The 12,420-nt window shown below is 36.6% G+C and overlaps 1 protein-coding gene across 5 annotated transcripts in view; it reads right to left on the bottom strand.

Annotated features, from left to right (window-relative positions):
* Positions 1–12,420, bottom strand: part of nek11 (NIMA-related kinase 11) — a 94,521-nt gene that overhangs the window by 56,043 nt on the left and 26,058 nt on the right. For all 5 annotated transcript variants that reach the window (XM_079625462.1, XM_079625464.1, XM_079625463.1 and 2 more), the window contains exons 9-14: positions 10,611–10,696; positions 9,082–9,201; positions 8,598–8,688; positions 8,364–8,490; positions 4,032–4,171; positions 1,383–1,443 (exon numbers count right to left, since the gene is read on the bottom strand). In XM_079625462.1, coding sequence (XP_079481588.1) covers positions 1,383–1,443; positions 4,032–4,171; positions 8,364–8,490; positions 8,598–8,688; positions 9,082–9,201; positions 10,611–10,696 — 625 coding nt within the window. The remainder of the gene's footprint in view (positions 1–1,382; positions 1,444–4,031; positions 4,172–8,363; positions 8,491–8,597; positions 8,689–9,081; positions 9,202–10,610; positions 10,697–12,420) is intronic.

Here is a 12,420-nt window from a genome sequence, read left to right as displayed (position 1 = left end):
TATTATATTTGACCTGTCATTAAAAGTACACATAAATCCATCTTGTGAAGTGCCATTTAGTCAGATGGTTCGACATGAATGCACCACCTGAAATCAAATCTACTGCTTCTCACTTTGAGTTTGAGCCACAAAAACACATTTTCTCTCCCTTTTTTCCTATCCATTCTTTTTGGCATGGCTGAGCAAATCTGAAACTCATTGTCTTGATAAGGTGGCTGGTGAAAGAAAGAAAGGAGATAAGCTTAGAAAAGTGTTTCTTCTCTTACTAAAAGATCAACCCTGGGCTGGGCTGATATTACCCATCATGCATTGTCCTAACACCGCTATCATTTATCTAACTCTGCAGATAAGCAGAGTTCAGAAGTGAGGATTGCCGAATAGTAGTTTTCAAATATATGGCCTGATATGAGGATTTAGAAATGTATCTGAACAATACTTTGACATACAGACTATTGAGGAATGAAGATATCAGAATGCATATCAACACACTCACAAATAAATGCTGTAATGCAATACAAATACACAGTGGCCCAAAAAAGCATGTGTACATTTAAGCCACACAAAATTTATGAATGCCATTGTATTTGATAAAAGTTCCATTTCTTTTAAAGAAATGCACAAGCACTTTGTGAAATGTTTGGTTTTAAATGACATAAAAATCGATTAAAAAATGCATTATTGAAATAAAAAATGTAAAATAAAAAATTATAAAATAAACTAAGCATATATTCACTATGGGTTCATAGATGTGCACATTCAGTGTGGTATTTGTCTAGAATGTGGCACTTTAAAAAAAGAAAAATTCAGTGGTTCAGGATGTCAATGTGGTTCAAGATTTTTATAAAGCATCTGAAACCTAAGAAGGTCAAATAAACCAGGAAAAAAAAAAACTGAGACTTGAACAGAAATACTCCAGTTCTTTCGATGAGGAAATGCACAGAACTGATCGGATGTGGTCAGAGCCTGTAAATAGCCTCAATGAATTACCTAATCAATGTCGCCATGGCTTCAAGTGGCAGACAAACAGGCTTTCTCTCTCCAGAGTCATCAGGAACAAGAAAAATAACTAAATATCACGCGCTGAGAGGGGTGAAACTAGCAAGTGGATCATTCACTCAACGTGTATGGAGCTAAATGAGCATGCTCCCATGTCTTCAGAAGAAGTGTCATTTTACAGGCCTGTGACCTTCAGTATAAGCAGTTTTGTGTATGTTCACTGACCTCTCGTGTAATTGGCCGGTCAGCATTGGAGAAATTAGCTATATATCTCATGTTGGTAATGGAGTGTACCTGCCAGTGGGGTTGTATTGTATTGGTATACACAGGCCTATCACCAATACATTTTCTTGTGTGGAATGACAGGGAACATAAGCCGTACTCACCATCTGAGTCACCATCCAGAACATTCTCCATGTGTCTGATCATGGCCTCCAGGTCACTGTCCTGTGATACACAAGGACACACATGAAGGGGTCATGTTTAGGCTGTGATGTATGATAGAGGATGCTTGTAACACACCATATGTTCCTTCTGGCATACTTAAAGAGTGGCATACTTCTGTTTAGATCAAACCATGATTGTGGCTAGACTCCCTAATGACAGTCTAGCTACACAACGGTCTTGAAATGCAGGTTCTATAAACACCATTTGGGATCAACAGGTCTCCTATCTGTAATGATAGCATGACCTGGAGGGAGGAAGTGGCACCACGATAAAGGCAACCTGAATGGTTTTTGCTCCCTTGAGGCCTTCTCCTTGTTGATGAAAGTCTCAAGGAACATACAGACTGAATGAGTCTGAAGAAGGACTAAAGGTCCATCAGCCACATAATTAGGCATTTCTTCAACAAAGGACAATTTTGCGCTAGTAGACTTTTAGAAAATAAAGTCCTATATTCACACCCTCACTATTTAAAAAAATAAATAGTACATTTATAATACATTTAATCACAGGAGTATTTATTTTTCATTTTTGTGAAACAGGAACATTTCCATCAAATGCAAATTTTACAATATTTTTGGAATAAATGGCAGATTAATATACCCCAAATACACAAAAAAGTAATAAGAATAATAGTATAAAAATGATTATTCTTATAATGATATTTTAACATTTGATTGGAAATGATGCACATTTAATATACAAGACTTAAAAAACAACTGTAAAAAGTTAACAAATAATTGTTTACAAATAAAATATAAAAATGATTCATGGTTATTTCACTCAATAACTATCAGTATATTTTAATCTTAAAAGTCTGGTCTGAGACAAGGATAAAACAATACAAATAAACATAAAAATACATTTGAAAAGTAGCAAAAAGAAAAGCGGCAGAGGTTGAAATAACAAAATGTTGTTAAAGAAAAAACATATTAAAAAAATTAAAATTGCAGTCACATAAGGACCAGCTACAGTACGGATTATGCAGCTATTTACAAAATGCAATTCCTCTGTCTTCCATTCCGGGGAATCTCACGACTGGCGGCACAAATACCACCAGCTCCTCTCTCACTGTGAGCCAGCTAATTATCAAATATCCACTGGGGCAGAAGTCTATTCCACTCTCTCCTTTGGTTTCATACTTATACCATCTCGGTTCAAAGTTTTTTTTCCCCCTCTCTCTCAATGGTGACAAATAGTTTTAATCTATTCTCGGCTGGCCTGATCGAATCGTGCTGAAGCCTGGTATTGGATTGCCGTTTTAAGAGTCTGCTGAGGTAGTTTGTGATCTCTTGTGAGTCCAGATGAGCCCCTGGCTCTATCGCACCTGATCTGAACGTGTTTGCTGTTGTGCCACTGAGCTCCAGCACTACAAAGTATCTGCAATAATGAGGTTGAGTTTGGTTGAGAAACCCTCTATGGGCAAATGCATTTGCATAATCTGGACTATAATACCGCAGACAAGTGGTATCATATTACTTGTACATTAACGATTACCTGTGGACTTGAGTGCTTGTGAGATATGACTGAATTCATCTTATTCCATGCTTCATAAACAGATGATCCTGTCAATGAGAGCTTATTACGACTTTAGGGTGTCTTTGAGTTTAGTGTGAATAATTCAAAAAGATACTGAAAGGGAAAAGAGGATACTTGAGGATATTCCTTAAGGATAAAAGGAAATATTGCATTAACATATATGGGTAGTTGATGCAGTTTAGATTCAAATCTGCAATGCAACAAATACATTTTTAAAAGTACATACCGGTATGTATTTCAATTCATGTGAGGTCAATAAAGCTGTATTATAATTATAAAACAATGATAAAATGTTTTTGAATATTTTGAATATTTTTTAGAATATGGATACAAGTCCAGGAATTTACTATATTTACCACATATACACTACCATTCAAAGGTCTCTTATTCTCACCAACGCTGCATTTATTTGATCAAAAATACTGTAAAAACATGAATATTGTGAAATATTATTACTATTTGTTTTATCTATAATTTGTCTATGTAAATTTATTAATGTGATGCAAAGCTGCATTTTGAGCATCATTACTCAGTCTTCAGTGTCACATGATCCTTCAGAAATCATTTAATATGCTGATTTGGTGCTCAAAAACATTTCTTATTATTGTGAATATTGAAATCATACATTTTTGATACATATCGGAGATACTTTTAGTTTTCAGAAATCAAAAAGTAAAAAAAAAGCATATTTGAAATAAACAAAACTTTGGTGACATAACAAATGACTTTACGATCACTTTTGATCAATTTAATGCATCCTTGCTGAATAAAAGTATTAACTTCTTAAAAAAAATGATTTCGAAAGGTAGTGTACCTTGATTTGTGATGTATTTTTAAAGCATAATTTGTAGAGCTACAAGAAAAGAGTGTATATCTTACACTGTAAATTTCATAAATAAATTCTTTATGCCGAACTCTTTTGTTCTGCTGACAGATCTCAAATGAAAACTCTAATTACAGTGCGTATAATTTATGGAGACATCTTTAAATGACATCACAGTCACACAATCTGATTGACAGGAGTTTCTCTCGGGCGGCGGATCTCTCCTCACCTGTCCACATGTCTGACAGGACGGGTCTGTGGGGAGATTATCCTCTGAGTCTTCCTCTCCATCTGAATCTGCCTCCGAGCATGACTCAAATTCATCCACGAAATAAAATGCCTCTGCCACCTGAGGATCCTCTGGGATTGCTGGAACGATTAAAAGGCAGCAAAGATTTAACTGATACTCGAAATTGTTGAGCAATGTGTTGAAATGACAGGTAGCCTCTATCATTAACACTTATACACATTTTCTGCTTGATTACACTGAGCTGTTGACATCCACCCAGACAATGTGAAAGGATGTGTGCTAGTTATATCTCTGAAACAGAAAACAACTACGCCAAACGCTTCTGTGAACAAATGAACACAGACAACCTCTCAGACACGCATGAATTCCTGGGCCTGCGACCAATCTGATTCTATCAGACAGCTGCCAGCGACTGGACCTCCACAATCAGACACAAAGAGGGCAGGAGAGATGGAAGGAGCAAGAGAGGGCTGTTAGACTGTACTTTGCTCTGTGGGGTTTCCCATTCACATTCTCAACAGTTTCATTTTCTTCTGTAGAGCTCTCCAACTGAGCACTATCCTTCGGCCTGAAAGAGAACAGCAATGCATCAGCATGCACATTTACACCTGCATCCCCTGAACATCCACCTCACAAGACCAACAACTGGGGATAACATGCACACCCAAGTGCAAATAACAAAAGCCAATAGAACATGGTTTGGCTGGTTAGATACCCCTGCTGGTAGATGATGTAACTGCACTATCTGACTGCAAAAAGCATCTTTCTTTATTAACAGCCATTCATTAGCATGTATTTTCAAGAAATACATCTCTTTTGCAATCGTGTGTGTGTGTGTGCGTGCGTGCGTGTGTGTGTGATTTAATAAGCTGAGAAACCTGTGGCCTATCACACCATCCTCTGTTTTCCAGGCCTGTCTAAACTAGTGAATTGCTGCCCCCCAATGAAAGAGCAACCTGCAATTTAGAAATAGAGAAAAAAAGCCATGGGAGCACATTTACAACGCTACCGATCTGTTTTACCCAGTAAAGAGGATTAGTCATGACAAAAAGCAGAAAGAGCATTCTACTGCATCGCTGTGCAGGAAGCTTCTGTGTCATTTCAAATGATCATGTGTTCAGACCTCAGTCCTGCCTCATTGACTCTGTTTATGTCTGTTTTATACAGAATATCCACAAACAAAAAATGTGTATCCTCTTCTAGGAGGAGTTATGCACATTTGTGAGGAACTTTAGGTTGTAGTTTGCCAAGGATTGTAGAAGTTTGTTCTAAAGTAGAGGACTGTGGGTCATCCAAGACTTATTCCTTTTTATTCACATTTAAATTATAAATGATCAAGATAAATGAAAAAACCCTATGGAAGACTGTCAGCATTTTTAAGAGAACCCTCCGATTCCTAACTTTATTGATTCAAATTAGCGATGTTAATGACACAAACAACCATTAGCTGTTTTCTTGCCATTGACTTTCCACTCAAATGACCAAATAATTATTTAAGACAGACAGACAGACAGACAGATAGACAGATAGATAGATAGATAGATAGATAGATAGATAGATAGATAGATAGATAGATAGATAGATAGATAGATAGATAGATAGATAGATAGATAGATAGATAGATAGATAGATAGATAGATAGATAGATAGATAGATAGATAGATAGATAGATAATTTGGTGTAGTACTCTATTATATGAACTCTATTTACACTAGAACACTAATTAATAATCACTAATTAATAATACTAACAGTAGTGATGTATGGAAACAAATTTAAGAGAGCCGGTTACAGGCTGGAGACAATTATCCTGACAAGGTTTGCACATAATGTGCTTATTGTCAGAGCTTATTCATTTGAACGGCATCTTTCCAAGGCACAGAAGTCCCTGGTGTAGTCATTATAGTTTAACTCCAGACATGAGAAGAATCAGACCGTATGTTTATTTGCTCCCAAACTCCAGAAGATCATCAGAAAGGGCCGCCTAGGTCGTTGAATAACATGCAAATATGAAACTATGAACTCTCAAAATGACAAGAGAAGTAAAATAATGATATCTGAATAAATATTCCATCCTAGAAGAGCATTTAACTTTGTTTATGATGTAGCTGGGTTAACCTGCTCAGTGTTTCTGTTGGGCGACTTTAAGTAAACTATACAAAACATGCACACAATTATACTTGTAGCATTAATTATGCATTATTCATTCAATGAGTTTTCTTCTTTCTTTTGCCTTTGAGATTACTTGATGCATGAGGTTTTATGGAAGCTGAATAATAAACACATCAGCTAATTATAAGGACGAAATACTTTACTCCATCTCAAAACCCAGCCACAATGTATCACTTCTTTCATTTTAAATGATACAAATCCACATACATACACGATTTTCCTTCCCATATATTCCCAGTAACATACAATATCTCAGACAAACATGCATTTCAGATTCACAGTGATTGCACCCGGGCGTATGGATAAATCACACCGTGTGGATCCTTCCCGAGTCGTCTAAGAGCACAGCTGTGCCTCTGCACTCATTTAAAACATCTCATTTACAGAGGAATCTAAAGTGATTAGAGCCGGGAACTGATAGATAACCTCTCAGGACTTCCAGAAAACACGTCTCTGAGATTTATCATAATGATACCAAAACCCGATTAAGGAGACGTTTTGGCCATAACTTATCTTTCCCTTGATGCATATAATGACGGTGGTAAAAGAATGAGTCATTGAAAACCAGCAATACGCCAGCTCAGATTCCGCACATATTTCACAGCCAATGCAAAATTACAAGGTCAAACGTGTAAAAAATCTGGTTATCGGCCTCCACACAAATATATTAAGTTAAGCCGATTGTATGATTGAGCAATGAAGCAAATGAGTACCCATCAGAAGGGGACAGGTCATCTTATACAAACATACCAGAAATACGAACCATTATCTGATATTCATGACTAAATAATATACAGTGTCACTTTTGGATACATTTAAATTGTCTGAATGTCATTGCATTAGATAATAATACATCCACCATGTGGCATCTGCAAACTAATGAAGCTACTGTGGAACTATTCTCAAAGTAATTTCACTTTCCTGGGTCATTTTTTGCATTGACTTTTAACCAATGTGTCAAGGGCTGTGTCAGAAACCTCAAGCATCTGCCATACTGCCCATCTGCTAAAGACTCAGCAGGCGAAGAAACCTCAAACAAAAACTGATTTATAAGGCACATTACATCAGTCAAGTGCATTTTAGACATAACCAAGCAATTTAATGACTACAATGCTTAGTTTTCAGTGGAACTGGAAACAAAATGACAACAGCATATTTATGAATTAACCTGATTAAATCGACGCCCCTTTCCACCAACTGCTGAACCACATGCACACATGATTGTGGGATATCATATTTAGAAAAGATTATGTACATTTAAGCTGTTTTCAAAAACTTTTTTTTACACAAATTATTGAATTTGAATGAGGCGCGAGTGCACACTTCTACAGTAGGCCATCTCTGATGTACAGTGAGATCTGGATAAATCTAGAAATAGCAGCATACCAGCAGAAACCATTCACAGGCTTGAGTTCGGATCTGAGGTCCTAACTCCAATAAGGGATGAAACTAAACTGTCAATTTCTCACTTTCCTTATCATTTGTTCATTAAGGCAGGCAACTTCTGCTCTGATAAATCTGTGCGGTGGAACGACATTAAAACGCCTAGGAGTCATTTGACTTTCAAATCAAAGTGGAATATTTTTTATCACTTTTAAATATGCGTGTGTCTGACAGTGCAGTGTAATACTCATGGTACCTCGCTCTGTTCTGGGATCTGTTGTTTGTTAAACCATGGAGAAAGAGGCACTGGAGCGCCGAGCACACAATGAATTTTAATGAAGATGTAGAAGAAAGAGAAAGTAATTTCTGATGGAAAGTTAAACTTTCTGATTTGGAAGAGATGGTGGCAGTACATCAGACACACATTTCATAATAGACTTCAAAAAGCAAGAGGAAAGTATCAGGGGAGATTGCTTTAATTAATATACTTGCGGAAAGTTTAATTGAAAAATGTGCATGAAAAAAATCGTTCTTTTCCAAATTAAGAGCTTTTCTTCCCACACTTAACCCTGGGTAATCGTCTTATTAGGCTAAGGCCACTTTTAACCCTCTGAAATGCAATGTTTGACTCTTATGATTCTGAACGAGGGTTAATCAATGCTTTTAACCCTGGGTTTTGGTTATTGTCAGCTCATGTGTCAACCCAGAGCTACAATTTCTTCCATTTGACCTTTAGTTACAGTGAAATACAACTCACCATGGTCTGTTGACACAGACTTGCACATCTTATCAGAGAGATGAGAAATGCTTCCCGTCGGTTCTGAGTTTCCTTTCGGTGTCTCACTCTGAATCGGTTGAGTCCTGTTAACTCCTTCATTTTTCACCTGAATAAAAAGATGTAAAAACACAAATGCTTAACCAAAAGTTGCTCAGGGATGATTTCAAATCTGTTAATTATGAATAATGTCTGAAAAGAATCCTATTAACATACCTTTAAAACATCCACACTGACTTTCTGAAAATTTGACTTGTACTCTTGCATGCGAAGATGGTTTTCTTGATATTTTTCCTCCACAATTTTCCTATAGTAAGACAATAAGAGTATGTGAACAGTATGTATGTATATATATATATATATATATATATATATATACGAGGACCAATGTTGTTTGAACCTCAATGTTCTTCTAAATGTCATATATTCTGTAAACAAAAATAAATAATATAGTGTAATAATGTGCAGTACACATCAGTTTGTCGAGTGTGACATGAGTCAACGTTGACTGTTCCGATTCTATCAGTGCATCACATATTAGTCAAAGAATCAGAGCTGACGTGCGACACATTGCCAAAAATCCTTGCACCATGAAAACAGAAAAGCCCTGACACTCATGCTAACCTTATGGAGTATGAACTGCGAGTCACATTTGATTAACATTCAGTGTGACACGGTCAGTGCACTGAACGTCACTCACTTCAACTTTCGAGCTTTTTCATCTGCGGCTTGGAGTTTCCGGAGCCGCATGCGTTCTCTCGGGCTCATTTTCTGCACCTCTGATCTCTCCCGCAGTGTCTGCAGATGTACCTTCTTCTGCCTGTGGGGATTCAAGGACTGCATTTGCTGAAATGACTAACGACTACTCTTTTGCTTTACAGACATTTTTCAGACTGTGTGATCAGAGCATGCAATTTTCAAAAGAAATAGGGAATTTCATATGAAGTCAGGATTTAATCCAACAAGAAAAAGAGAGTAGAATTGTACCATTTCATTTAATTATTTTATCAAAATTATGATGTACTATAACTTACTACATAAACTATGTCCTCAACCTCATAACATTACGCAATACCTCATAATTACTTTAATACTGAAGATTCAAATATTACATTTACAAGTTACACTTACAAAGACAAGTTACGTTCTCAGGCCACCAAAACACTGTTGTCGTGACTCGTGTATATAAACGGCCAGAACGCAAGTAAAGTTTTCCGTTTTATGGGCAAAACGATCTTTGTTGCATTAATTTCTTGTTGTCATTTCAAAGCAGCTTTGAAACAATCTGTATTGTAAAAAGCGCTATATAAATACAGGTGACTTGACTTGTAGTAACACCAAAAAAAACAAAATGGATCCTGTGTTTAATACATGTGCGAAATGGAAAGTGAATACTAGATTTGTCAGTAAACATAACTGAATATCAGGTACTGACTAATTAAAAATAATTCCATTACATTACCGTAGAAAGGTTTGGAGTTTTTTTTTTCATGTTTTTAATGCAAGTCTCTTACGTTCACCAAGGCTGCATTTATTTGATCAAAAATACAGTAAAAACAGTAATATTGTGAAATATTATTACAATTTAAAATAACAATTTTCTAGTTGTATATATTTTAAAATGTAATTAATTTGTGTTGCAAAGAGCATTTTCAGCATCGTCCGGTCTTCAGTGCCACGTGATCCTTCAGAAACATTATAATGTGCTGATTTAGTAAAACATTTCTTCTTATCAATGTTGAAAACTTTTTGACCCCAAACTTTTAAACGGTAGTGTACAAAAACTTTTTTCAATTTCGCAACCTATTACTCGAGAATCAATGAACTGCGCTTGTTTGATTTGGCTATGCACTGTTGGCTTTAACATTGCATATATTTCCACTAGGTCATAGCTAACTATGATTGGCACATGCTATGGTGACAAAAATGTTAATTAGTGTGGAAAGCGAATGAATGAAAGTCAGCTGTTCATAGACTGCCACCTGATTAACATGTTCCAAACACTGGGTACGCAGCAGCAACACAGCTACTGTACATATTTTTAGGTCCCCCCAACAAGATTGTGTGAAAATGGCAAAAAAAAGCAACAGCACAAAAACAGTCCTGTTTCCAGAGATCCTTAGAGTCATGCATTTCTCAGCTGACAGCATCTTTGCAGGAACAGAGAAGTGAGACTGCCTATAAATGTCTCTCTCTCTCTTAGGGACTTGTGACTGTGGATTCACTTACAGTGCTCTCAGGATCTGCGATGTGTCTCTCTCTCCCCCCATCGACTTGTCTCGCAGTGTCAGGCTAAAGAACTTGTGTTTCATGCTCTGTAGTGAGAAAAATTGCAAAAGAGATGAAATATCTGTTAATGCTGTTCTCTGAGGCTTGTAAAAAGTTACAGTTTCCTGAGGAGATATGAAAGCAAAACAGCAGCAGCAGCAAAGCTAGTGTTCAATCAGAATAAACCGTTGCACAAGCCTGTGTTTCACTCCTGCATTTCTCACAACTCTTGAATCAGAGCGAATGGGAAGGAGAGAGAAAGACTGATATAATCCTCCTCAGGGAGGAATCTGCCACGAGCACATTTAAAGAACAATACGAGACATTTGTAAGGCGCAAATTACACAGGCAGAAGAAAGCCTAGGAAACTGTACACAACAACAGAGGAGGGGAAGCCATCAGAGAGTATTGTGTTTCAGAGTTGTGGTTTAGATGCCCTCTCCTTCTCTGATTACATGTTTCTGAGATGGTGACGGTGTAATAGCTGGTGGAAGACACATACCAAGGAGCTTTCAGATGAGGGTTAGGGGATTACTAGCTTCCAAAGGCAAAAAACGTATTACTAAGCACCCTGATGTAAACAAGTCAATGCATTGTAAATGTGAGTGATGAAAGGGTGCTATAACTGCAAATACTGTAACCGAGACGCATTAAACAAGGGCTATAAAAAAAAATCAATGGGATTAGATGCCTAGAGAGCAATTATATTTTCAGTGTGATGATTTATGCGATGAAAAATACTAATGACATGTACAGTAGCTCTTGGAAGTTAAGCAGCCATTAGATTCGATTTCTACATGATGTTCGGATCGTAGTTATTAACAGAAGACATTTTGTCTGGATGTGGGCGTTATGGAAGGTCTTGTGATCTGGATGCTTGCATCCAACAAAACATATATGCTGTATGTGATATAATGATGGATTATGTAAATAATTGGGGGAAGAATTTATTAAGGATCATATCTGATGCAGCTGTTCTGAGCGGACTGTGATCTGACTCGCCTCATTTCATTTGATTTTTTACATTGGATGGGATGCCAGCAGCACTTCAACCACCAACTGTTATTTTACACAGAAAGTTGGAAAAAGGCCCAGATCCATAATGAAGTCGCAACAGGCAGCGCAACAAGTAGTTTAGCTTTAGTTATGGTAATTGACGAAGGCGAAAATACATGAGGAGAAACGCTGTGAAAAATATGATATATTAATCACATTCGGATTTGGAAAAGAGTAAGCTAAAGCCGTCTACAGGGCGCAATGTTCAATGTACAGGACAAGGATTCGTCTGTTTGAATTTTGCACGGTTGGGCCAACATTTTTATTAACTTCTAGAAATATTTCGATTTTTCATTTTTAAAAACTATAAATACCTTATTTTTTCTGATTTTTTTTTACAAACTGAAAATATGCAACAACTTGTCAATTATGCACCATAATATGTCCTGTTACCGTATGTTACCATAATAAACACACTTTAGTTGGAAAACGGCATTCAATGCACAGCTAAATGACTGGCATATATTTCTAAATGCATTCTTTAAATATTGCAAATTCAACAAAACTTAATCTATGTTAGCCAGCTAGATATTAGCAGTACATTTTAAGTTTGTAAAGTATAAAAAAATTAATCATATAAATTTAAAAAAATTATTATATATCATTTTTTTTAGTGGTAAGTAACGCAACATTGGCCTGAAAGTGACAGATCTACCAACTGGCCTGAAGTGGCCCCGGGCCAAATAGAATAAGTTCTAATTATAAATATTATGAA

The sequence above is a fragment of the Phoxinus phoxinus genome, assembly GCF_949152265.1.
Source record: "Phoxinus phoxinus genome assembly, chromosome: 10".
NCBI classification, from domain to species: domain Eukaryota; kingdom Metazoa; phylum Chordata; class Actinopteri; order Cypriniformes; family Leuciscidae; genus Phoxinus; species Phoxinus phoxinus.
The sequence above is the reverse complement of the archived record's forward strand: the minus strand, read 5'-3'. Positions and strand labels throughout refer to the sequence as shown.